Below are 27,295 nucleotides of genomic sequence, written 5' to 3'. Positions count from 1 at the left end.
ATGATTAAGGGATACTGCAGTGGGAGTGTTTATTAGCATTCTAATACTTTACAATTACATTGCTAATACAATTAAAGCATTGTGGCTTTGAAGTTAATTGCTTGGACACTGATTGATGCGCGTATATGTCTCCTTCCAAAAATTGCTTCCACGCGTGAATGTAATGCACTGGGAATGATGTTGGGTCTAACCAGAAAATCTCAACCTTAATGGTTATATAAATGCTTATGTAAATGTTTTATAGAATTACTCAACACACACAGAGAGAAAAGGAACTAGCCTCACAGTTGCCAAACAATCTCCCACTAGTTATGTCAGAAATTTTGTTACCTTTACGTGAACTAGTGTTTTAAATAAATATTTGCCAGCTTGTAAATATTTGCCTCTTAACCAGGTAGGTTAAGAGGCTGTGATTGGCCCAAGGTCACCCAGTGAGCTTCATGACTGAGTGGGGATTTGAACTCTGATCTCCCAGGTCCTGGTCCAAATCTCTTACCCCAACACCACACTGGTTCCCAAAGTACTTCTGCCATGGGGCAGCTTTTAAATTAAGTAGGTAAATAAATAGGGGAAAGCAAAATGTCACTTAAAGAAGGATCTGAAATATTTCCCTTGAAGCATAAATTTGTTTTTTTCTGGATTGTTTAATTTTATATTTTAATGTGTTGTAAACTGCTTCGAGATGTTTTCCTTAAAATATAAAGCAGAATAGAAATGAAATGAAAAATAGAAAAAAACTTTATTGCAAAAATAGACATTCCATTGTGGCGACCACAACCAAGGCATAGCTGTCAACTTTTCCCTTTTCTTGCGAGGAATCCTATTCGGAATAAGGGAATTTCCCTTTAAAGAAGAGAAAAGTTGACAGCTATGAACCAAGGTTTAAGATCCATTTGGTCTGAGTTTCTAACACTGCCAAGGAGCATTGCGATATCAGTAAATTTGACAGCCAGGTTAAGAGAGCTGGCATGAAGTGGAGCACCAACAAAAGGTAGTGCCTTTTTAGATGCTGAAAAAGCATTTGACAATGTCTCCTGGGACTTTATGTTTAAGGTTTTGGAATATATGGGTTGTGGAGACACTTTTATAAAAGGAGTTAAGTTAATATATACTGATCAATCAGCAAAATTGATAGTAAATAATGTATTGACAGAGAATTGTAAAATAACTAAAGGAACTAGATAAATTTGCCCGCTGTCACCTTTATTGTTTACAACAGTTTTAGAAGTTTTGGTGCAAAGAATAAGATGTAATCAAGAAATTAAAGGAATAAGGGTGGGGCAGAGACTATAAATTAAAAGATTTTGCAGATGACATGGTGGTATCTGTAAAGGAACCAATAGAGTCAATCCCAAAAGCACTGGAAGAGATAAAAAAATATATGGAGAAACAGCAGGTCTTAAAATTAATAAAGATAAAAACAAACTCCTGGTAAAAAATATGAATGTTGAGAGTAAAAATACATTACAAAGTTTCTCAGGCTTAAAGATTGAAAAGAAGATTAAATATCTGGGTGTGTCGTTAGTAGCATTGCTTAAGAATGTATATAGTTTACAGAAGAATCCCTGCTTACGCGGGGTTGCTGTTCCCAACTGCCTCATGCATAAGTGCCTTCTGTTCCCAGCCTAGCCCCCTTTCGGCACTGACCAGTGTTAAAAACCCAGATATATCATCTAATCGGCAAATGGCACCTTAAACCTAGGTTATGGTTGCCACAATGGATTGTCCAGGGTCTCCCCCCCAAAGAGGTTTGTTGTTGTTATTCATTTCATTTCTGTACCTCTTTACATTTAAAATTACAAATCCTAAAGCAGTTTGCAACATATTAAAACATCAAATAAAACAATCCAGAATAAAACAAATTCAAGCTTCAAGGAAAATATTTCAGATCTTTCTCTAAGTGACATTTGTTTTCCCCTGGCACCAGCCTGGCACCCAGAGATCTCCACGTGGTTGCAGTTGGACCTGTGCCAGACACAAAATGTGTCCGGTTAATTTCTAGCACTGGCACTGAAAATGGTGTGCGTGTTGATCGCCTGTATGTCAGAAAATGCATGTGAGGTGGTTTTTCTGATCACATAGCTGTGTTAAAAGTCTGTAGGAGGGTCAGGTTGTATTACAAACTAGTGTACTACAGAATTAGGTTTGCTAGAGAATCATTTTTAAAGAAGGTGACAGTTGAAAACTGGACTAGTGCAAGTGCTGCTAATTAGACATGGAGGTGGGTGTAATCACAAAATAGTACAATTTCCTAACATTTGAGTGACCAAATGTAATATCTGTAATCAAATGGGGATGATAACTGCATTAAAATGACCGCCTCCCTCTCCCTCTTTTAGATATTTATTAATAAACAAGTAGTTGAGTTTTTTTGTTTCGTCTGCATAATACTTAACTTTCATATGGATTGTAATTCCTATATTTTTATCAGTTAGTATTACCATCACTTGAGGATTAAACATTTACAAAGTAATATGTGTGGTATAGTATTATTATTTTTACTTTTCTTGGAAAACGTAGGATTTTGAGCCTGTGAACTCCCCTTGAATAAGGGGATGACGCCATTAAAAAATTCTATTTGTTGCTGTCTCCATCTGCTTGCAGGGAACAACTGCACCCAAGCGTCTTGGATGATATAGAAGAACTCCATGAAACAGAATAAGCAAGTAAGATATTCCCCCCTAATGTAGAGGCAATGGAACTGAAAGATGTAGCATGGCATCTAACCAGACTTCCCTGGGAGAAAAGAATGGAAAGTCATATTTTAGATCAGATGCTGTGACCCATTTAAAAAAAATTTTTTTTTTTTTTGCTAGTGCTGTCCATGAAGCTGCTGCTCAGGATATAGCTAAAACCGAAGTCAAGAATATTTTTTTAAAAGTGCCAGCAACCCATGGAACAAGGACTTTAGATTACTTTTTCACTGGCAGAATCTTCCCCTCTCCACAATCGTGGAGGGAGTTTCTAAAGCAGTTTGTGATGGTACATGGTAGTGAGCTATTCAATGAAAAATTTTAAAACTCCACTAATCAGGTTAAAGTCTCCTGCAAGAACCTAAGCAGGTCTTTGGATCCTACCCAAAGTAAACTCTGTTTCATGCTTCTACTTTAGATCTAGCAAAGAGGGAATATGAGTAAAACAAATACCTATTATTATACTCTTAGACTTTCTTATAGTGATTGCTGGCCTTCCAGGGCACTGTATCATTGCAGTGTATAAATTTTACCACCCAAATCAATTTTGCTTTATATTAATTGTCTGCTTTTCACTTGATAAAAGGATTTTTGGGAGATGGACGCTAGGAAGAAAGTTTGCCTACTGATATATATGTTAATTTTGTTTAGCTGCTGTTGGACTTTAAGATGACATGCAAGCATAAGGATTATTTTATGCTAGAACTGTGCGTTTCTGCAGATTTAGAAACTTATAAAATGTCACTTAGGTAATATTACTCTTGAGTTTTAGGTTTCCTGTTACTTATTTATGCTTGAACTTACAAACAAGTACTGTGCCTGCCCAGTGAAACGCAGTGTTTCTAAATATTAATTTGTAGCATATACTCTTTATAATGTAATTTAAATAATACAGTGGTGCCCCGCAAGACGAATGCCTCGCAAGACGGAAAACCCGCTAGACGAAAGGGTTTTCTGTTTTGGAGGTGCTTCGCAAAACAAATCTCCTATGGGCTTGCTTCGCAAGACGACAAGGTCTTGCGAGTTCCTGCTGGGTTCCCCCCCCCTTTTTCTAAGCCGCTAAGCCGCTTATCAGCTGATCCGATCAGCAGATAAGCCGCTAATAGCGCTAATCCGCTAATCCGTCAATGGGCTTGCTTCGCAAGACGAAAAAACCGCTAGACGAAGAGAATCACAGAACGGATTCTTTTCGTCTTGTGAGGCACCACTGTATGGGGGAAAATAGAATACTATATATGCTGTACATTTCTTGCTGATCTACTTATTTAATATTTAATGAAATTGTGTCACTTTTTATGGGTCATTGGTCATTTTGATTGACTTACACAGCCCTTGGAAAACCTAATTTAATTCCTGTTGAAGAGAGAGTGAGGAAGGGGCTTGGATCTACTACAACTTTAAGCTGCAGCCAGATGGGGAATAGGAAACCTGTTACGGGCATTTTCTCAATAACTTTGTGTCTGCATTCTAATATAGTAAAATATTGTTCAACCATTGAATGCTGCTAGTTGTAGAGAGAATTGTAGACATGTGATTTGGGCCAGTTCCTCCTGCCCCTTCTCAGTTTCTGAGCTGACTTGCTAGAGCATGAGGTGCAATAAAAAGATTCTTTAAAGTTTTTTTGGGCAATCCTTTGTTACCATGTAAACTAATCTCAGCAGAGCATAGCAGATGTAAAAAAGTAAAGGTAAAGGGACCTGACCATTAGGTCCGGTCGTGACCGACTCTGGGGTTGCGGCGCTCATCTCACTTTATTGGCCAAGTGAGCCGGCGTACAGCTTCTGGGTCATGTGGCCAGCATGACTAAGCCACTTCTGGCGAACCAGAGCAGCACACAGAAATGCCGTTTACATTCCCGCCGGAGCGGTACCTATTAATCTACTTGCACTTTGACGTGCTTTCGAACTGCTAGGTTGGCAAATGTACCTAAGTACTAAAATTCCCAATGAAAGTATATAGGAAAAATGAATTACTTTGAAATATTGTCATCTTTGTTAATGATGAATATATTATGCTTAAACAGGGTTTTCCTCAGAGTATTGTCTCCACATTCTGACTTATTGTGCCATCAGTTGGCAGATGGTTGGGGTGAGACTACCTACCTAAGTTGAGCCACTACCCTGCGAAAACTGCAGCCCTGGGTGTAGATTGGCCTCTCATTCCAACTCAGATCTGCTTTGGGCGCATTGTTTGTCACTAGGGGCTTGTTCTGAAAGATGAGTTCACTAGCTTTCTACTCCCAGGGCATACCAGAGGGCTGAAAATTACTGAAGCCACCAGTCACAGAATGGCAGTACAGGATTAGGGCCAGCAATATAATGGTAGCAGATAGAAGTGACTGTTGGCACAATCAGCAAGACAGTTACTGTCGTTGGTAGGGCCTTCTCTGTGGTGATCCCCTGGCTGTTGAACCCCTTCCATTGGAGGTTTCATTGTGTCTCTTTGCAAGTGTTCAAAGACATTTGGGTGAGAGGCGTCACTGAGACTTCTATTTTATCTTCACTGCAGATTGGTTATGTCTTATTTTAATGACTGAATATTGTGGTTTGAGTTGGATGTAAGTTAATGCTTATGAAATTGTCTTGATATTAAACAAACACACACCTCACATATTCAAATGGGTAGACAGACACACATTCAAACAGCCTCCCTGCTCTTCTGTTGATAAGTAGATGGGTGAGGTAGAGTTCCACCTGAAAGTTGGCTGCAGCCACTGATGGTACCTGAACTATAGTTCCAGAAATGCTTATCTGAGGCATCTGTTGGAGACTAATTTCTACTAAAGGGGAAACACTAAAAATGATGGGCTTTGCAGGCTGGAATGTGTGTGTATAGAGATCCATACTCTAATGTTCAGGGTGGAACTCACTTTGACTTTGGGAAAAGAAGGTGCTTGTAGGAGCATCAGGTCTCTTGAGTTTGTTTCCTTGTGTTGGTGAGAGGAATGTGGGATTTGGACTGGCCAAGATTTATGAGTTGCCTGGGAATATAGGAAAGGCTATATCATATCAGCTTGGACTGCCAGTTTTGGTTGAGTCAGTAGGCCAAATTTAGTTTTTCATCACTGAATCAGCTTAAGATGGTAGCAACTAGGAGCATGTATTTTACTACTGTTGTCCCTCACTTCTGGAATGCTAAGGAAGTCTTAATCTCAGCCAAGTTTTCACAAAGGTTGCAAAGCTTAAATTTCACCTGGCATTTAATTCAGTAGTATGGTGTGTTCAGTTGATTGTTAGTTGAAGTGGCATGGGAGGGGAGTAGTTAGTATACTTGCATCCTATCAGTCTCTTGGGCTAGGCAGTATTTGTATGCTGGGTCCTGATTGTATTCATTTATAGTTGTTTCCCCCACAAACATCTAATGAGGAAAGAGAGAAACTAGTGTAATTCTTACTCACTCTGCTCCATGGAGGAAATAAGCCATAGCTGTCAACGTTTCCCTTTTTTAAAGGGAAATTCCCTTATTCCGAATAGGATTCCTTGCAAGAAAAGGGAAAAGTTGACAGCTATGAAGTAAGCTGTTGCTTCTCCCCTTTCCCATTTATTTTGTGCTGGAAGCAGCAGTGAGGTATGGCTGGCAACTTGTGGAAACAAATTTACCTGTTCTTCAAGAGAGAATGGGAAGGAAAGAAGACATGGCTTCTGTCCCTTGAGTTCATAGAATCATATAATGGTAGAGTTGGAAGGGATCCTGAGGGTCATCTAATCCAGCCCCCTGCAATGCAGGAATCTCAGCTAAAGCATCCATGACAGATGGCCATCCAGCCTCTGCTTAGAAACCTCCAAGGAAGGAGAGTCAACAGCTTCCCGACAGAGACTGTTCCACAGCTCTTACTGTCAGAAAGTTTTTCCATATGTTTAGTCGGAATCTCCTTTCTTGTAACTTGAAGCCTTTGGTTTGAGTCCTACTGTCCAGAGCAGGAAAAAACAAGCTTGTTCTGTCTTCCATGTGACATCCCTTAAGATACTCAATGGGCTTCTGCAGATTTTGCCAGCAATGCCTCACCACTGCTGTTGCTCCCTCTTATTCAAAACTTAACAGGAAAGGAGGGAGGCAAACCCTCTTACACTCCCACCACCCAGAAGTAAAGAAGGGGCATATTTTCTCTCTTCCAACTGTATATTTGTCAGAAGGAACAGCAGTAATCTGTTGCTTGTACCTTCTGCGAAAGCCCACTTCAAGGCCACAAACAGGGCATGAAGGCAGCAAGCCTCCCCTGATGTGTGCCATTAGTTGGCTTGTGCCTCGGAATCTATAGGCTCCATTTTTTGCAAATAGCTATTGATAGAAATAAGAACACCATGCATTGTTTAATTGGATCAAGCTGCCAGCCTGATATGTGTTTCAGAGACCTGGCTGGATGTAACTGAATTGACAAATGACTGCTTACACCTAAGATCTACCTACACCTACCTACGCCTAAGATCTAGTGTTGAATGACAGTACGCCTCTGAATACAAGTTGTTGGGAATCCTGAGTGGGAAGAATACTATGGCACACTGATTTTGCCCATAGGCATCTGGTGGTCACTGGGAGAACAGAGTATGGGACTTAAATAGTTATTTGACCTAATATAGTAGGCTTTCCCTCTTATAGGTGGTTTTGGCCCCAATGGGACCTCATGCAACAAATGCCTAGGTTTTGAAGATAATGGAACAGTTGCAGCTGCAGGGACAGTCAGGTTTTGAACAGAAATGTATGTGCCTCGTACTTGTATCCAGTGTACTACTAGCCTGTGACCTCGTTGAGCTTGTAGATGTGATTTTTTTACACTAACTGCTGTGCTTCAGATGTATTATGATTAGTGCTGTTTTGTGTGATTTTCACGATTTGTTCCACACACTCCATTTCTTATTTGCCTTGTCAGTTTTACCTCCAGATTTCAATATTGCATTAGGATATTCACTCTTGCCTTTCTCCACTGCTTTTCCAGGACCCCAACCAGGAATTGGTCCCAACATGGACCTGTTCAGGACTCGGTTCACACCTGGTTACAGGACTGAATAAACTTTGTTCATCCTGTTGAATGACTTTTACTGGGAGAAGGACAGTAAAGGGAGTATGAACCTATTGCTTCTACAATAACTTTCAGCAACTTTTGAAGCTATCAGCCATGGTATCTATACCACAGAGTTGTATTGGATGGTTGTCCCTCGGTTCCCTGAGTGTTAACTGTTACAGGGTCAGACCTGTCTCGAATGCTGTATAAAATCTATATGAAGCCTTTGAGAGCAATTACTGGGAGATTTGGAGCTCTGTTTCTCTGTTACAGCTTAGTCGGGGGGGGGGGGGCTGTGCAAGTTCTGGGCCAGTGTCTGGATACAGTGGTGGGCTGGAGGAAGGAGGCCTTGTTGGTCTTGGATCCAGGAAGTGGGTAATTTGCCTGTACTAGATCCTGTTACAGTTCCTTTGAAGGAGCAGGCATGTAGTTTGAGGGTACTCCTTGATCCAATGCTGCTACTGGAGGCTGGAGTAGCCAGGAGTGCCTTTTACCAGCTTTGGCTGATGCACCAGCTATAAACTTTCCTGGACAGGGATAGCCATGCCACTGAGATCATGGTGAGCCACAGAGACCCATGTGGTGGTAACATCTAGACTGGATTACTGTAATGTACTGCATCTGGGGCTGAACTTAAGGTTGTGTTGGAAGCTGATGCTGGTGCTGATGCATAAGGCCAGAGCTGGATTCCTGAATGAAACTATGTACTGCAAGCGTATTATACCACTTCTGAAAAGAACTGCCTGTCAATTTGCTACTGGGCCAGGATTCTCATTAGTGAAACAAGTAGGTACATCACCTCCCCAATAGCATATTTAACTAATCTTGAAATACCAAAACATGGAAGAGCTTTCACTCTGGCTCATTGCCAGGCTCTCCCTTCAGCCATCCAGGAGGGCTGTTTTAGGAAGACACCTTATGAGGAGACAAAATGCCCCTACAGCTCTGGGCACATAGAAACAATTGAACATGTTTTTCTGCACTGCCAGTATTGCACAAACATACATGCTAGGTTTATCCTGCCAATAATACACAAATTTCCAGGACACACAGGGCAATTCTATATCTCTTTACTGCTCCAAGATATAAATCCTGATATAACATATTCAGTTGCCAGATATAGTGCTGCTATGATTGACATACGTCATAGGAGGTCTAAAATTGAAGGTTTGATTTACATGTTTTATGTGTTTTTATCTTATGTCGGTCTACTGTAATTGAGAGAATGAGTAGTCTACTTCTGCAGTTGCCTTATTGCCTATCTAGAATGTTTTCTTTCTTTATGGAGGTTCTCTTACCTTATGCTGGTCTAAGACCGCAATAAAATTTTGGATTGGGCCAGGATTTATGACATGTTGATGACTTACAAAACCCTAAATCGCTTGGTTCTATGCTATCTGAGAGAATGCTTCCTCCCATATAGACCTGCAGGTGAGGCCCTTCTAGTTATCCTATCATCCCAGACCACTGGTCATTCTGACTAGAGCTGCTGAGAGCTGAGAGTCCAAAACATCTAGAGCAGGGGTTCTCAAACTTTCTATCCCCAGACCCCACTTGAGGCAGCTGAAAATTACTGGGGCTCACCAGTCAGAAATGGTGGTGCAGGAGCAGAGCCAGTCACAAAATTGTGGCAGATGTAAATACAGTTACTGACAGCACTTTCTACTGTTATCTAATCCATATTTGGAAATTGCTAAATTCTTTGCCACAGTGTTTCCTTGAGGCAATGAGTTCTATGACTCATCTTTTCTTGACCTAAGTACGGACACCTGCCCTTTTTGGTGCGTTTCGGCATCTCTTTAGCTGTTGCAACGGCACTAGTAACCTTGCGTTGGATGCAGCGGGTGGCATGGTGCTGAGCCAGTGTGGTGTAGTGGTTAAGAGCGATAGACTTGTAATCTGGGGAACCGGGTTCGCGTCTCCGCTCCTCCACCTGCAGCTGCTGGGTGACCTTGGGCTAGTCACACTTTGAAGTCTCTCAGCCTCACTCACCTCACAGAGTGTTTGTTGTGGGGGAGGAAGGGAAAGGAGAATGTTAGCCGCTTTGAGACTCCTTAAAGGGAGTGAAAGGCGGGATATCAAATCCAAACTCCTCTTCTTCTTCTTCTTCTCTGCGATTGGGTGATGGAAAATTGTCTGTCCCCAAAAGGTGGGAGTTCCTGCACCTCTTTTTCTAGAAAAAAAACCACTGCTTGGAGGTATGGTGATTCAGCCTCCCCATTTTAGTTTGGAGGTTCTAAGTGGAGAAGTGGTTTCTTTCATCACTTCTTCCTGATCCTTTTTATATTCATTTCTTTCCTCTCTTATCCTATTAATTTCTATTCCCAGTTTATTATTTAATAGTAACCTTTTCTCTCACTTTTCAACACCTCTCGCCCTTTCTTCCTCACTTCAAACCCCCCCCCCTTCTTCTGTTTCCTGGCCACTTTTACTCAGCATGCAGAGAGTTGCTAGTGCTTTCATTGATCCAGCCAAAAGGCGCTGGCAAGACTGGGGAGCACGGCAGGCAAATGGGTGACAGGAGAGGCAGATTGCAGCCCTGAGACCCACTGTTTGAGCATCACGACAGAGGCCACCAGAATCTCCATCCCTCAGCAGGGAAGCTGGGTCTCTACTCCACCTAGCAAGAGGAGTGGTGTGTGCCTTAAACCTGCATAACAAAAGCAAGAGTAAAGCCACCTGAATCTTATCATTTGCTGAATGGAGTGCAGTCCTTTACTCTGCAATGCCAGCTGAGAGGTGGCCGGGGCTTATGCCTTGCAGATCGGCAGGCAGGAAACGGCCATTTACTTTGCAGTAAAGCAGGGGTTGGCAAGGTTTATCTTGCCTGGGCCGGATCGGTCCCGCGGAGATCCCTCTGTGGGCCAGATTGCGTGCAGACGTGATTTCCGGCGCCATGGAAGCGAGTCCCCATGCTGCGTGGGCAACTCGGTTCAGGGGCAGCTCGTGGGCCGGTCAAATTACCTCTGGGGGCTGCTTCTGGCCCATGGGCCTTAGCTTGGTGACCCCTGCAGTAAAGGCTTTACTTTGCAGTAAAGTGCTGCTGCCTGCCTAGTGGGGAGGGTCTGCAAGGCCAGCTGGGCAGTACACTCTTGTGAAAAAAATATGAAACCTTTATCGCAGTCTGGAGTTCCTACTGGTAAGGGACAAAGTATCAATATTTTGCCTATCCCTACTGCTCTGGAAATCTTGGTCCAAACAGCTGTCCGGCTGGGGCAATGGGAAAATTTGATTCTCAATTCCAAAGTCTGTGTGGACTATTTCAAAATCAATTAAATATATGGTGGAGCATATTTAGCACATGGATTTTGAAATAACTCTTTGTAGTTGCAGATCTATTTGGATGTGCTGAGGTTTTTCACTGTAAAGAAGCAGATTATAATATAACATAAATAGAAGTAATAAGAGATTTTTATCAGTTGCTTCAGAATGTTGTCATTACAGAAATATATTATGTGAAAAGAGTTGTAAAACAGATAATATGTAGGCCTCATTGCAGGAAATGTAAACAATTCTTTTAAAAAATTAAGGAGCGCAATTGTTCCTGTAGTTGTCTTATGTTATAGGTAGGATTTTGAATTTTGATGCTGAAACTTTGTAAAACTGACACGAATTGTTTATTTCCTACTGTATTCAGTTGCTGCTGTTGTGCTGATCACAAACCTTGAAAGTGTGGGGGAGAGGACTGTTATTATGTTGACTATTTTATTACTAGGCTGTCTGTCAGTATGCTTTTTATTATGTTTTGTCAGGTATATTTATTATGTTTTGAGAGGTATATATCCCTTAGAACATCCCAATTTCTTGCCAAGGCTTTACAAATTTGTGCAATAAAACAAAGGGGGAATGGGAAATGATTTACCTACTAAAAGTCAGGGAGTAGAAATGTAAACCACTATTAGTAGCAGTATTCTTATTACTATTTTTATGTGTGTAACGGCTATTCTCTAAACACAATAAACCGAACTATGTTTTGTCGTTGGTGTTCTGTAATATGTTTTTAATGTTGTACATCGCCTTGGGATCTTTCAATAAAGGGCGGTATATACATTGAATTAATAATAATAATTTTAAGTCAGGTTTTTAAAAGGATTCAATAATTTTACATTCTGTCTTTTAAAAAGTTGATTCTTGTCTGGTCTAGCTTGAATTCATTCTGCTTAAGCAATATTGTTCTAAAGCTGCTGGAAACATTGTGAGCGGCTGGTGTAGAATTCCACTGGAACATTACAAATTCCATCTACATCTATTATTAAGTAACCACACTAATGATGGCTGTGGAAGCTGTCCCTCACATCACACACAAGTATTGTACGGCAGATAACAAAAATAGGGGCTATTGCTATGCAACTTAAATAGTCATTATGTTGTATGAAGCCTTTGAGGAAATAGGCAGATAGAAACTCACTCTTTATGGTGCCTGAAGCGTAGGTGGGTTCAAGAATAACCTGAGACTGAGATTAAGCTCAGAAAGTTTTATTTAAACACCAGGAACAAGAATGACAAACGGGGGCACACAACCCAGCCTAGACAACACAACCCCACATAGGTCATCTTGTTCTGTAACTAGCGAATCACAACACTGGTCCTTTCGCAGCAAGGGATTGGCTGCCTGTCGGCTACCAATAATCTCCTTGGGGAGTTTTAGAATCCTTCCTGTCTTTTGTTAGGCAGCTGAAGCTCCAGGAGGCATTAAGGCCTAGACCTGCAATGGTATACACACAGCATGGATTTGGCTTACAAAGCCTGAATACCAGACCCTCCAAGTGCCTCTATTTTCCAGGAACGTTTCTGATTTAGAGAAGACGTCCCAGTTTCTGATTTGATCCCAGAATGTCCCGCTTTTCCTTAGGACGTCCCTATTTTCATCGCAGAAATGTTGGAGGGTATGGTATGCTACCCCTGAGCCAAGAAGAGAAGTAAATATACAACCTTTAGAAGGCATCTGAAGGCAGCCCTATATGGGGAAGTTTTTAAATGTTTAATGTTTTATTATGTTTTTATATGTGTTGAAAGGTGCCCAGAGTGGCTGGGGCAACCCAGTCAGGTAGTCAGGATATATATAAAAAAAATCGTCGTCATTGATGCCTATGACCTGCAGGAACACCTGCCAGCAGCTATGGAACGCCTGAAAGGGCTCAATGCAACCTCCTAGTTTAATGCCCTGTTCTTGGTAGCAGGGTCTGTTCACAAGCTATCCATATTTGAGTGTTCATTATTATATCTATGTATGTTCCCCTAATAAATATTATTATAAATAGAAGAATTAATCTGACTCGTTAGTTATTTGTTCTGTATTTAAGTTTTTATAGTTTTATGCTGTTTTAATCATTTTAGTATACACTGCCTTGATTTTGTTATGAGTTGACAATTCATGAATATTTTTATAAATAAAATAGTAAAATAAAAATACTGCGAGATTTTGTAAAAAGTCTGTTTCCAGATTTTGCTGAATCTTGATATTTTCATGAGTCAGTTTTCTACTTTCTGGGTACCGGGCAAGCAAATATATTTTTGTTTTGTGTTTGTTGTTGTTGTGGTGGTGGTTGTGTTATTTCTTGTTTTGTCTGAGGAAGAAAAGGGTTATATATGCCAAGAGATTGCTTTTGTCTTTGTCAGTGCCAGCCACCACACTTTCTCAGCTCCTGGATCAAGTACAGCAAAATTAATACAGCGCTGTCATCTGCAAGATGTGACAAAGTTGTAGAGGTTTTCTGCTCTGGCAAGAGTGTTGGGAAATCACACCTCGTACCTCATGCAGATGATTTACAGTTATACTGTGGCTATACCTTATGGCATTAAATTATAGCTGCCAATTAACAATAAATATGACTTCGCTTTTCAGCAGGTGATACTTCCTTGAAAGCAGTCATTCTTAGTTTGAAATTTCTCTTTCAACCTGCCTTGCTCATTTTAGAGCAATCTTAAATGAGCGTTAACATGAATATTTTGTCCTTTGTCTATGCTATTAACCCATGAGCCAACTATTTGACATATATGCAAGCTGAGAGTGAAAGAAATTAACAACAATTACCGTATTTTTCGTCCCATAGGACGCCCCGTCCCATAGGATGCACCTAGTTTTTTTGGGGGGGGGAAATAAAGGGGAAAAAATTCCCTTTATTTCCCCCCCAAACCAGGTCGGGGAACAGCGGGATGGCGGCGCTGCGCCTCCCGGCTGTCCCCCGAGCTTGTGGGGCTGGCCAATGTCTGCCCGAAGCGCGGCGCGCTCTGCTTCAGCGCGCCCCGCGCTCCGTGCAGCAGGCTGCTATCCGCAGCCTAGGGAGCCCTGCGGGAACTCCCGCAGGCTCCCCAGGCTTGCTGATAGCTTCCTGAAGCCTGGAGAGCGAGAGGGGTCGGTGCGTACTGACCCCTCTCGCTCTCCAAGTTTCAGCGAAAGCCTGTATTCGCCCCATAGGACGCACACAGATTTCCCCTTCATTTTTGGAGGGGAAAAAGTGCGTCCTATAGGGCGAAAAATACGGTAACTTTTCTTTTTCTTAAAAAAAGTTGTTTATTTTTCATGGTACAGAAGGTACATTTTGAGAAAACACGTGTTACAACAGTAGTCAACAATCAACTTGTCCTGATAAAATTAGACTTTTGTCACACTGTGTAATAAAGTTTTGTTAGATTAGTCTAAAATATCACACCACATTTTCCCATGAGTGTTGGGTGGATTCCTGCCACAGTCTGAACAATTGATGTATTTAATAAACATTTGCCATGGGGATTGTGTTTGTTTTTTGCTGCTCTGACCTGACATGCTAATTTCTCAGCCAATGCTATTGACCATACTCTGGTGTACCTAGAATAGATGTTAACACCAGTTTTCCAATATCTTGCTATCTCCATATGGGCAGCTTTCAATAGAAAGACTAAGTGGTCATTGTTAGGTTAATCTTGAATGGGTTGGGTCAGTGCTTTTTTTTTTCTGGGGTCCCGCAGGGATATGCATACCCCTAAACATTTTGTGAATCTTTGTACTTTTGTCCATTTTTTGTATTTATTTTTCCTGAGTTGAACTATAAAATGGTGATTTTCTTGAGTCAAAATGAGAGTACCCCTAAACATTTTTGTAGGAAAAAAGCACTGGGTGGGATCATAAGCCCAAGTAGTGTTAGTGCATACATGTCAATAGTTTTGTTATATATCAACCTTATTTCTTTGACGTCAGCACTCCAGAAGGGTTTGATGATGTTACAAAACCACCACATATGGAAATATGTACCTTTGACTGTGCATCCCCTCCAATACCTTAGATATCTGGGATAGCATCACTGGTTTATAGTGCCATTTATGCAAAAGTGTTCATAAGGATTCCCTGATTTTTGCAGAAACCGATTTCAGCAGGCTCTTGGACCACAAAGACATCCATTTTTCATTTCGTATTTTGACTTCTAGGTCCATCTCCCACGTCATTTTTGTGTACAAAAGATTGCCATATTCTAGGTTTATTAAAGCTTTATAAATTGAGGAAGCTATGCCCTCAGAGAAAGAAGAGAGGAGCGAGGTTAACAAAGATGTGTTCTGTTGCTGTTAGGTTCCTGTTTGCCTAAGTGGAAATATCTGGATTTAACAGGAATCTTAACAGCTGATTGAAATGGTACCATGACCATTTAAGGTTTGGCATGTCAACTATGAATTGTTCTTTTCATAGAGGAATACCATTTGCAAAAAAAGGTATTTTAGCGTATAAAAGTCTGCCATCTGTTCCCAGCCATTCAATCTAAGCATTGTCCTGCTTTTTTTAAAAGATAGTTGGAAGTGAAGAGGAATAAGGGGAGATATCAGAGAAGCCCATTTTTTAATTTCTGTTTTCCAAACATTCAGTGTGGTGTGGAGGAAAGGGTTTGCAATGGTATGGGTTTCAGTGAGTAAAGAGGGTAGAAATGGACATGCTCTGTATACTGGATCTGAAATTTCTATACAGTGGTACCTCTGGATGCGAATGAGATCCGTTCCGGAGCCCCATTCGTATCCAGAAGCGAACGCAACCCACATGTGCGCGGGTCGCGATTTGCCGCTTCTGCGCATGCACGTGACGTTATTTGACCGTCTACGCATGCGCGAGCGGCGAAACCCGGAAGTAACGCACTCCGTTACTTCCGGGTCGCCGCAGCCCGCAACCCGAACATACTTATCCCGAAGCTACTTCAACCCGAGGTATGACTGTATCTAGCCATGGTTTACCCTTTTGTCTGTGGATCAGTGACATCAAATGCTTTAATTGGAAGGCACTGTAATAAGTTTGGAGGTGTGGGATTCTGAACCCGCCACTTTAAACATGGATACATATAATTCAGGAGCCTGGTTGCACTTTTTGTCCTTTGTGTATGAACTTTTTTACTGAGCCCTGCCATATTTTAAATTGTTTGGGTGTAATCCTACTTGGCAGCGCTTGAAAAAGAAACACTGCCCTGGAATCTTCGGATAAAGGGCAGTATATAAATTGAACAGATAACTTGAACAGCAACAACAATCATCATCATCATCAGATAACTACCTTTACAGCAGCTATGAGTCCTGACCATGATAAATGTAGGTCTTTCCAAGATCTAAGTTCTTGTCATAGCTGTAAAAGAAATGGTGTGAAGTTTGTTTTTTAAAGTTGACAGATTTTTAGTTATCTGCAGTTCCATATATTTTATTACCTTGCTGCAGATTTAAAAATCTGTCTGTTTTTGCATGATTAAATGGTCAAAGGGAGAAATACCCATATACATTATTTTTTATTTGGATTCATTGATTTTTGTCACTTTACCATAATTGCTTAGTTCTTTCATTAATACAGGTATTGCAGCTTTTGGATTAGATAGCATAATTGCTCTATCATTTGCAAAAAGGCTTATTTTATGCATTTCCTTTTTTTTACTTGCAACAATTACCTTTAATCACTAAAAGCAAACTCCTTAGTGGAGGACTGAAAGGTAAGCAATAGAAAAATCAGTGTGGATCTAGGAATTACTGTTAGCTTAACTTGTGTTCATGGTAAATTGGTGAAAAGTGCTATCCAAAGCTAAATATATATAAATAGCACCTTTCTGAGGAGAAACCAGCATAGCTTTTACAAATGGAAGATTAGCCATTTTCCTAGCTTTTAGAATTCTTCAACTGCATTGGCATATAGATAGAGAAGATTGGTAAATATTATACACTTGGACTCCAAAAAAGAGTAGAAATAAATAGACCATTTTCACATGTAAGAATGTGGTATCAGGCTCTGTATTGAGACTGGTGCCACCTAATATTCATGAGTAAGTGGGGGTCATGCTGGACAGTGAGATAGTCAACTTTGAAGATGCTGCCAAATAATTCAGGTTGGAAAGCAGATAGAAAATAGAATCTCCAGCCTGTTCTAATAGTCATGAGAATAGCATGTTGGATTCATTGTGTATATAATGTAAAGCAAATCACATATATGATCAAAGCCCCAGGACATCTAAATAGGGTGTGATTATTCAGGATAGAGATCACTGGAAATGGTCACCTGTGGCACTGATGAATGCAAATTTTGTTGAGGACAGATTGAGAATAAAATAGCAGATAACATAAAGATCTTATACTAGCGTATGGAATACTGTGAATAGCTATGGTTGCCCATTGGGGAGAGGATATTGTAGATGTGAATGGATAGAGAAGTTGTATTCCTCCTTTGGGGTCTTTCTCAGTGGGGTTCAGGGATGGTAAGAGTACTTCTTCACACCACACATGTTACTAGGGAATTCACTGTAATTACACAATGACTGAGGTGAGGAATGGGATCTAACCAGTGGGCCGCATCCTGAACTCCCCGCTGTCCATGGACCACTTGGACAGATACGTGACTCACCTGTCAATCATCTGATGTCAACATGACATCAGGTGACTCAACTACAAACGGAAGAATCTGAAGCACATTTTTACATGCACTCCTGGTTATTTCCTCCCCTTTTGCTTCCCAGCTTGAACTCAAATTGCAAAGTAACATCCCTGCTTAAAGTGGGGCTTCGGCACGGCTGACCAGTGCCAGCTGCAAGCTCTGCTTTGGAAAGGGATTGCATGCAGGAACTCTTGAATGTAGCCAATCCCAATGGATTTTGCAGCTACTGCCAGTCAAGTGATCAGCACCATGGCAAACCTTGCTTTTAGCAGGAAAAGTTGTTGAATGCAAAGTTGTGCTTGCCAAGGAAAATTGGGAGTGCACTTTAAGGCTCTTGATCATTCTTTTGCAGCCACAACTTTAACTATCCACGCCTGTCATTACATATGATAGCAGGTGGGTGTGGCATGGGGAAAACAGCAGTTGTGGGCTACATTAGGGCCCCTGCCTGGTCTAATTAGACTTGTGGGGGGACAAGTGCTTCTTCATTGTTGCAGTGTAGAATTAACTATCACAAGATGTAAGGATAGCCACTAAGTGCTTTCAGAAATAGGTCTGTTAGCCATGATAGCTAAACACAGCCTTCATTTTCAGAAGCAGTGCATCTCAGTGCCAAATGCTAGGTACAAATGGAATATGACCTTTATTGTAATTTTCTGCTTCTGAGTTTCCACCCTGTCCACCCTTAGAAAGAAGATGCTGAAATAGATAAACTATCGTTCAGTTTAACCTCCTGCGCATGAGTGTACACATTTGTCTAACTTGATTTTGTCTAAACCTGACTATTGGGCCAATGCTAAGTGGGTTTGTATAGAATTTAAAGCTATTTATATGCCATTAATAGTCCAGGAATGCCGTTGTCATACTATACTGAGGTACTGTGTTGTAGTAGTGTCTGAGTTTCCATAAAATGAACAGTGGGTACAACATAGATGTTATATGCATTAATAAGAATAAGAATAATATTTAGGAAACAATTAGCTGAAACCTGTTTAATGCAAAAAGCTTTGACCTAATCACTTACTAAAGTTTCTCAAGGAACCTTGGTAGCTAGTAGGTAAGAGGATCACTTGATTTCAAAACAAATGGATAGAAGAGAAGGAAGCAAAGGACTGGTTAGGCATTTGTAACTGTCTGGTCCAAAATTGGGTGCTTTATAATTTGTTCACGAATTATTTGTAGATTAGAAAAACTAAACCAGCAAAGCTCACTGATAACAACAAACTTTGTGGATAGTTAGACTATAGACCTGAGTTAGGGAATATGGTGCCATTCAGATGCTACTGAACTACAACTCCCAACACCCCTTTACTGTTGGCCATGCTGACTGGGGATGAATGGAGCTGAAGTCCAACCTCATATAGAGAGCCACAAGTTCCCCGCCTAGAATAATGCCTACAAACTGGGTGAGTGCATAAGAGAATAGCAGGTATAAGGCAATGCATACTGTGGGGGAAATAATTTTCCCTCCCCCTCCCCCTCTGCATAAACACATACCCTCTAACATTTCTCAAATGAAAATAGGGATGTCCTATTCAATGACGGTGATGATGATAATAATAATTATATTTTTTTAATATGTATCCTGACTACCTGACTGGTTGCCTCAGCCACTCTGGGCAGCTTTCAACACATATAAAAACATAATAAAACATTAAACATTTAAGAACTTCCCCATATAGGGCTGCCTTCAGATGCCTTCTAAAGGTTGTTTAGTTACTTATCTTCTTGGCTCAGGGGTTGTATCCGATACTCTCCAACATTTCTCTGAATAGGGATGTAGGGATGTCCTAAGGGAAAACGGGCCATTCTGGGATCAAATCAGAAAAAGGGATGACTTCTCTAATTCCGGAACTGAGCGGTAAATGTGTGTTGTTGTTGTTGGTTTTTTTTGTGTGTGTGTGTACACACACACACACAGAGAGAGAGAGAGAGAGAGAGAGAGAGAGAGAGAGAGAGACAGAGACAGAGACAGAGGTGGTGATGCTTCTAACTTGACATGAAATAACCAGGAGAAAGACTTTTGGGCAGAAATGTCAGTACAGCATGTGTAGTAATGAAAAAGGCAGGCAGTAGGGAGGAATGAATGAAGAGAGAAAAGACAGCCTTTATGAATCTGGTGTGTCTATATTTACAATGCTGTGGGTGGCTTTGGTTCTCTGTAGAAGAGGATATCTAATAAGTGACATAATTGCATACCATATCCAGTGCAACTCAAATACTGCATTTTTTCGTGTAAGACAATGGTTTTAGCTAAAAAAAAATAGTCAAAAATTGGGGGTCATCTTATACACAGATGGTGAATGCACAGGGGTTAAAAAAACCCAACACACTGTTGCTTGCCAGCCGGCCAAAAAAAAGGGGATAATTTAGCTCAGGCAGCAAGCAGGAGCCCTACAGCAAACCCGGAAGAGCAACCAAGCTGACGCGAAGCGAGCAACGAAAGAAGCAAGGCAAACCCACTAACACACACCCAATCCCAATGCTCTCATGCTCCAATGCTTGCAAGCCCTCTGAGCCCACAGAGGGGAAAGAGATACCACAAAGCAGGAGCAAGCAGACCAATGATGCACAAACACACCAACAGCCGATGGGGTGGGATGGAGGGTGCGGTGAATGAAGGGCTGGATGGGCTGCCCTGGTGTGGTAAAGCACGTATGAGCTTAGCCTCACCAGCCCAAGGAGAAGTAGATCTTGGAATTAGATCTTGGAGCACACACAAACAAGCTGCACACGCTGCACAGAACTGTTTTGCGGTTAAGGGGTGCTAGCCCCAGTTAAATCAGCTTGCAAACGTCCAAGGATTAAACCCAAACCAGCACCCATGCCCCTAATTCACTCACTCACCCAGCCACCCCAAAAACGACAGTCACTTTCCATACAGCACATGCAAGATTCACCAATCACTGACCCTGCACACTCCTTCCTGGGGAGCCTGGAAATAATGTGGATGTGACTGCCACCATGCAGCTGTTTAAGTTCCCTTCCTCAGTGTGGTGCTTCGAGCCATCTCTTACTGCTCAGGTTGATTGAAGGCTAGGATGCTAGCAAAGGAAAGGGAATGTGAGGTTGAGCAGGTAGGGATGTCCCCAGCTGCAAGGTTGTAAAGTCTGCAACAACAGGCGGCAATCCAAGCAGAGCCAAATTAAACCAATTAAGAAAATAAACTGAGCAGCTAAATCCAGAATGTTGATTTCTCAATTTTGGGTTGAAAGAAATACGGATCATCTTATACATGGGTGTGTCTTATACATGGGAAAATACGTTAATTGCGTACCAAATGCACACCACATTACAAAAGAGCAGTCTTTTAAAAGAGAGAGAGAGAGAGAAATGGGACTAGGGGTACACCAATGATACTAGTACGAAGGAAGTATGTATGAAAAGGTGATTTAGTATCTCTTGAAGACAAGAGCTTAGAAGCATTTACTGGTGGGGGAAAACGTTAGGCAATGAGGTACAGGCAGCCCCCCATTTATGCACGTGCAGTATGTGTGTGAGTGTATATACATGCATTGTGCCGAACCTGGAAGCAACATAATTATGTCACTAAATTGTCACTAAAAGGGTGGAATGGTGGCAGAGTGTCGTTTTTTTCAGTGTGTTGCAATTATACTCGATTTCACTGATGCACATGGTGCCTCGGAATGTAATCCCTGCGTAAATGGGGGGCTGCCTGTACCTTGTCATACAAGCATATCATGAAAATATGAATGAATTGCTTTACACAGTTGTTATAACCACTAGCATAAATGGTTTTTTAAAAAGATTGGATAAATAAATGTGTGTAAGGTGGTGGTAATGAAGCAGTACAAAGCCTATTAACAATGACGGCCAGAATTCCAATTGGGTAAAGTGGATGTCTATTTCTTGATTACAAACGCTGTGAATAAACAGGATGGGAATTGGTATCACAACCTGTTTTCTTGGGTGTACTTCTTATCAATACTGAAAGATAGAAAGCGAAGAAATTTTTTTTCTATCTTAACAAGCATAGAATCATAGATTTGTATAATTTGAATTGGAAGGGACATCTAGTCTAACCCCCTGCAACATCTGTGACAGGTGACCATCCAACCTCTGCTTAAAATCCTCCAGTGAAGGAGAGTCTACCACCTTGCAAGGGAGTCCGTTCCACTACTGAACAGCTCTTATCATCAAAAAGTTCTTCCTGGTGTTTAGTCGGAATCTCCTTTCTTATAGCTTGAATCCTACCTTCCAGAGCAAGAGAAAAACAAGCTTGCTCTGTCTTCCATGTGATAGAATGATGGTATACATCTAATTTCCCCCAATCTTTGCATTATATTATATAGTCTGTGCTCTTTCTTTCTGCTGTTAGGTATGGGAGAACGAACAGGTGCTGCATCTTGGGGAGCAAGTGGTCAATCAAGTCCTTCATATGAACCTACAAGGGTAAGAGTATAATTTGACTACAGTTGATTATAGGCAGAAGTATGGCTAACAAAAGAGCATTTATTGTATATGCATACGGTCTGTGGTTCAGAGGTGGTACCTAGAACTAATCTATCAGCAGACAAGAAAACATTAGTTGGCAATCTTCCTGCCCATACCTGTATCTTGCAGGATTGCTTGAGTGGTGAATTGATGAACATCTTTGTACAAATTAATTATTAATTGCATTTTTAAAGAATTTCTTTAAAGAAAATGATTATTTATCATCAGTGATGGAAACCAATCTAGATATGCGGGAGATCTGGGCAGTTACCTGAGTAAAATCTGTTCATGGAACAGCTTGCCACTTTCTGCAAAATATCCAGGTACCCAGGCAGTCACCACCCGTCTCTACATTACAGTTACAGACATTTTAAAAAGTGGCAGATCCTGTTCATGGATCTCCTGCAATGTATTTAAGATACAATAAAACTATAAAGTTTTTAACAATAGTAGCCTTTGTTAATTCCAGTTATTTTAAATATAATACAGTGTGAACATAATGCTCTACAGAATCAGTAATATAGTATGCACATTTAAAATAGTTTAATAAATATTGAATAAAAGATCACAGTTGTTTACTTGAGGGGAAATGATTACCTTTTTACTTTGAGTTAGGATACGTCAGGAGGGCAGGGCTGGGGAGCCTCTGGACATGAAGATGTTGTTTTAGCCCAATTCCTAACAACCCTGGCCACCATGGCGAGTGGTCAGGAATGATGGGAGTTTTAGCTTAGCAGCATATGGAGTGGCACAGGTTCTCCACCACTCCTGTAGAGCAGGGGTGGGCAACCTAAGGCCCGGGGGCCGGATCCAGCCCAATCGCCTTCTCAGTCCGGCCTGCGGACGGTCTGGGAATCAGCGTGTTTTTACATGAGTAGAATGTGTGCTTTTATTTAAAATGCATCTCTTGGTTATTTGTGGGGCATAGGAATTCATTCTTTTCTTTTTCAAAATATAGTCCGGCCCACCACATGGTCTGAGGGATGGTGGACCGGCCCACAGCTGAAAAAGGTTGCTGACCCCTGCTGTAGAGTGTCCTCTCTACTTCAGTGAGACCAAGAGACAAAATTGCACCAGTGGCTGAATTAGAGAGAGCTTTGCATTCCAGGGGTAGGCAAAAATTGCAAGTGCAAGGGGCGTCATATCTGACATAGGCACATCTTTTTCTTGCTTTTGTCATATTGGGCAAGACACAGTTTGAGATGCTGGCTTTGCATTGGTAAGATACAAGAGATTTCCCCCTGCCATATGGCAGATACTTGTGCATCCATTGAGTATTAGTTTAAAATGTCAGAGACTTCGGTGTGCTATGTGACAGAAGGTACTGACTGCTATAGACGTGCAGATGGTCCCTGGGTGTCTTGTCTCTTCCTGTTCTAAGTTCAGTCCTTGTCTCCTCTAAAATGAATTGAGATCCTGTGAGGTTACTCCACTGTGTTAACCTTGTTGTTTATGTTGCCTTTATTTATTTATCTAACCCTCTTTTAAAGTCATTGAAATTGATGGCCATCACTGCATCTTTTGGGAGTGAATTCCACAGTTTAGTCCATTTCCTAACATTCCCTAACATGGAATTCAATATTTTCACAGCTGCTGTACCTCATTGACCATCCACTGTGATCCCAAGGTCTCATCTCTGGTCAATCACCAGCAGTTCAGACTCCCTGAACTCTGTATATGTAAAATGAGGATTTTTGCCCCGATGTCTTTTTTCTTTTTAATGTATAAACCACTTTGATATGTTTTGTAATTTAGCAGTATATAAATACTTTTATAAATACATAATCATCACTTTACACTTGAATTGAATTGAGTTTACTATTTTACTCTCCATTCACCCAGTTGGGTGAGATAAGAACATGAAGAAGAGGAGTTTGGATTTGATATCCCGCCTTTCACTCCCTTTAAGGAGTCTCAAAGCGGCTCACAATCTCCTTTCCCTTCCTCCCCCACAACAAACACTCTGTGAGGTGAGTGGGGCTTAGAGACTTCAGAGAAGTGTGACTGGCCCAAGGTCACCCAGCAGCTGCAGGTGGAGGAGCGGAGACGCGAACCCGGTTCACCAGATTACGAGACTACCGCTCTGAACCACTACACCACACTGGCTCCAGCTTGCTGGCTCAGGCTGATGGCCCTTCTAGTCCAGCATCTTTTTTCTCACAGTGACTATCCAGATGCCTGTGGGAAACCCACAAGCACAAGAGCACTCTGCCTTCCTGTGGTTTCCAGGAACTGGTACTCAGCAGCATACTGCATTCTGCGGCTGACAGTGGAGGCAGAGCGCAGCCATTGTGACTAGTAGCCACCGATAGCCTTCTCCTCCATGAATTGTCTAATCTCCTTTTAAAGCCATCCAAGTTGATAGTTGTCAGGGAACTGCCATCGGAGCTGGAAGCGGAGGGAAGGCTCCAAAGGGATGGCGGAGAGGGTCCCAGTAGGGAGAGAGGGAGCCCGTCTGCTGGGGAAGGAAATCAGCGTAACACCAGTAGAGAAGGGGGGGAGATGGGGGAATGGGGGAGGAGGCTCCAAGACTCCTCGCCGGAGACCAGCGGAGAGAGTACGGGTACTCCACTGCCCACACCTTCCCTGCGCAGAAGACTTCCGCGCAGGGAGAGTAGGAGGAGACTTGGCGTCAAGGAACTTTTGTGCTGGAAGAAGTTTAAGAAACGCCCACTGGCGGATTCTGCCAGCGACTGAGACAGTCACGATGCTGGAGGCTGTTCAGTCAGAAAGGGTTAACCAGGTAACCTAGCCAGGAGTGGTGGCAACTTACGCACGAGCAACCCCTAAACCCATTACAATAGTCATCACTGCTTTCTGTGGGAATGAACTCCATAGCTGAACTATGTGTTGCATGAAGAAGTATTTCCTTTTTATCTGTCCTGAATCTTCCAACATTCCCCTTCATTGGATGTTCATGAGTTCTAGTGTTGTGAGTGAGGGGGAAAAACTTTTGTCTATCCACTTTCTCCATTCATGGATGATTTTATAAACCTCTATCATGTCAGCTCTGACTTGCCTTTTTTGTAAACTAAAAAGTCCCAAGCACAGCATCAACCTTTCCTCATAAGAGAATGCTCCATCCCCATCATCGTTTTATTAGCCTTTTGCTGAATACTTTCCAGCAGTACAATATCCTTTTTGAGGTGAGGTGACCACATCCTTTTGGAATTCCTCACAATCACTTTTTGTTTTTATATCCCTGAACAGTTTGGTGATATCAGTAAGGCTGGCTATCCCACTGCTCACTCCTAATTCCATATCTGTTATCAAAACAATTTTGTTGACTGCAGAGACACCTGGAAGGCAATTGCATTTCTTTACAGACATGTTTTCAGTTGCTTCTGAGGGCAATTAGAGTTTTGTAGTCTCTAGAGGAAAATGTGCCTAGTTTCTCTCAAGGTCCATTGTGCCAGGGTTATTCCAATGTTGCTTCTACAGTGCAATATTCAGGGACTTCATTCAAACAATTCATAAAGGATTGTTTTAGTTTGTATACTCCAGATTTGTGATTATTACTATTTTTTGTATGTTCAAGATAGAATTGGTTCAGCCAGGGTGGTGGTTTGTGTGACAAAACAAGCCTGCTAATTTCTCATGTGAGGGACTGCACAGGGACCATGAAGAAAACAGGGTTGCTTACCTCTAGCTGTTCCTAGAACGAACCCTTTTCCAGTCATATGTCACACTTTCTTGCTCTATGATATGGACTCTGTCTCAAGTCCAGGTGGTAATATCTATTAAGGGTGCCTGTACTATGGAGAGGGTGAACAGAGTGTCCCTTGCTTTGCGCAAAGCACATGGCTGAAAGCAGGGGAGCTCCAACCCTTCCTTTTAGAACTTCTGGAAGGTTCCACCTCTTGTCCATGTGCAAATGCAGCTCCATATATAGGAGTGCGAAACAAACTACCAAACACTTGAACAGTTCAGTAAGCAACCTTTTTTTTTTGCTTTTTGTTAAGCATAATCATTAAATGCCAGACTTTTGTTTTAAAGTGAGGTACAGTGTTAAAAATTTTTTTGGAACAAACGTTATTTTAATTTTGCCCTAATTTTTCTGAATATGTCCTTGCTTACAGGAAAATGGTGGCCTCCTTGGAAAAAGCTCAGATCTCTCAACAGCTCTTGAGAAGCTGAAACATGAGGAGGTGGGATTTGTTTTCTCTGTAATTATTTGCGTGCATCTGGGGTTCTAAAGTGAAAAAAGATGGTTCTCAAAAGTTTGAGTTGCTCAAAGGTGGGTTCAAAGTTCTAGTAGTAGAAAGGCTTGTGCAGCAGACAGCCACAGACTCTTCTCTTAGCAGCAGAAATGTATTATTGCAGCCATCTAAACTACTATGCTAAGCAGGGAAGCTGCAGAGCACAGGCAAGGGACACAGTGCACTTCTGGCTATAGACACTTCATCTCCATCCTCCTCTCTTCATAGGAAGAACTCTGGTATGCCCTGCTTTAGTCTTCTTCAAATACCAGTGTTATGTTAATGTACCAGTCCACAGATCCTTGTCAGCAGCAGGTTGCATACATCACTGTGTGTGCAGGATTTTGTATGCACAGCTGGGTGGGGCTGGTAGACACAGTGTAAGTTTAAAAGGGGCAGATTGTTTCAGAAGGGACGGTATGAGTTTAGAGGAGAGGCCACAGAGCACCTGCTTTGCATACAGCAGTTTCCAGATTCTAGTTCTGGCCTCTCTAGTCAAAAGGTTCAGATAGCAAGTGATGGGAAAGGCTTTTACTTGTCTGAGACTCGGGGCAGCTGAAGCCTTTCAGAGGAGACAATTATTAATCAATTAAATGTGTACACTGCACTATGCCCGAAACCTTCAGGTTGGTTCACAACATAAATTCTAGGCTAGATGGACAAATAGTCTGAACATCAGCAAATTCTTACATTCCAAGACAAAGGCCCAAGTACAGAAACTTTTAGGAACACTGAATAAATGATACATGCTTCTTCATTTATATTCCACATATAACAAAGTTTTCTCAGTGAAGTTTGCAAAATATCACTTTTAGGAACAACAATAAGACATGTAATGCAATAATTGGTATAATGAATTAAAACAACTCTTGAGTTGTTAAGCATGGAGGATAAAACAGTAAAGCTAAGAACATGATCTAAAATCTTGCTGGGTCTCTCAAAGTCTGGAAAATAAAAAGGGTCTTGTTGGCACCAAAAAGTTAAAGGTCAATATCAACACTGATTTGTGCTTGGAAATAGTCTGGGAGCCATTATAGGGATTATAAATTTGTAGAACCCAACCCCGTTTGGTTACCTTTCGGCCATA

General features: G+C 41.5%; 1 protein-coding gene across 15 annotated transcripts in view; it reads left to right on the top strand.

The window, feature by feature from the left end:
• The window catches only part of TCF12 (transcription factor 12), a 152,745-nt gene that overhangs the window by 27,467 nt on the left and 97,983 nt on the right, over nucleotides 1-27,295 (top strand). For 13 of the 15 annotated variants that reach the window (XM_081170576.1, XM_081170578.1, XM_081170583.1 and 10 more), the window contains exons 4-5: nucleotides 21,894-21,967; nucleotides 26,089-26,157. In XM_081170576.1, coding sequence (XP_081026702.1) covers nucleotides 21,894-21,967; nucleotides 26,089-26,157 — 143 coding nt within the window. Of the gene's footprint in view, nucleotides 1-2,604; nucleotides 2,667-21,893; nucleotides 21,968-26,088; nucleotides 26,158-27,295 lie in introns of all 15 variants that reach the window. The other 2 variants (XM_081170572.1, XM_081170571.1) reach the window with 1 other exon arrangement.

The sequence above is a fragment of the Podarcis bocagei genome (genome assembly GCF_964188305.1).
Source record: "Podarcis bocagei genome assembly, chromosome: 14".
Taxonomy (NCBI): domain Eukaryota; kingdom Metazoa; phylum Chordata; class Lepidosauria; order Squamata; family Lacertidae; genus Podarcis; species Podarcis bocagei.
Note: the sequence above shows the minus strand (reverse complement) of the source record. Positions and strands in the feature narration are given on the sequence as shown.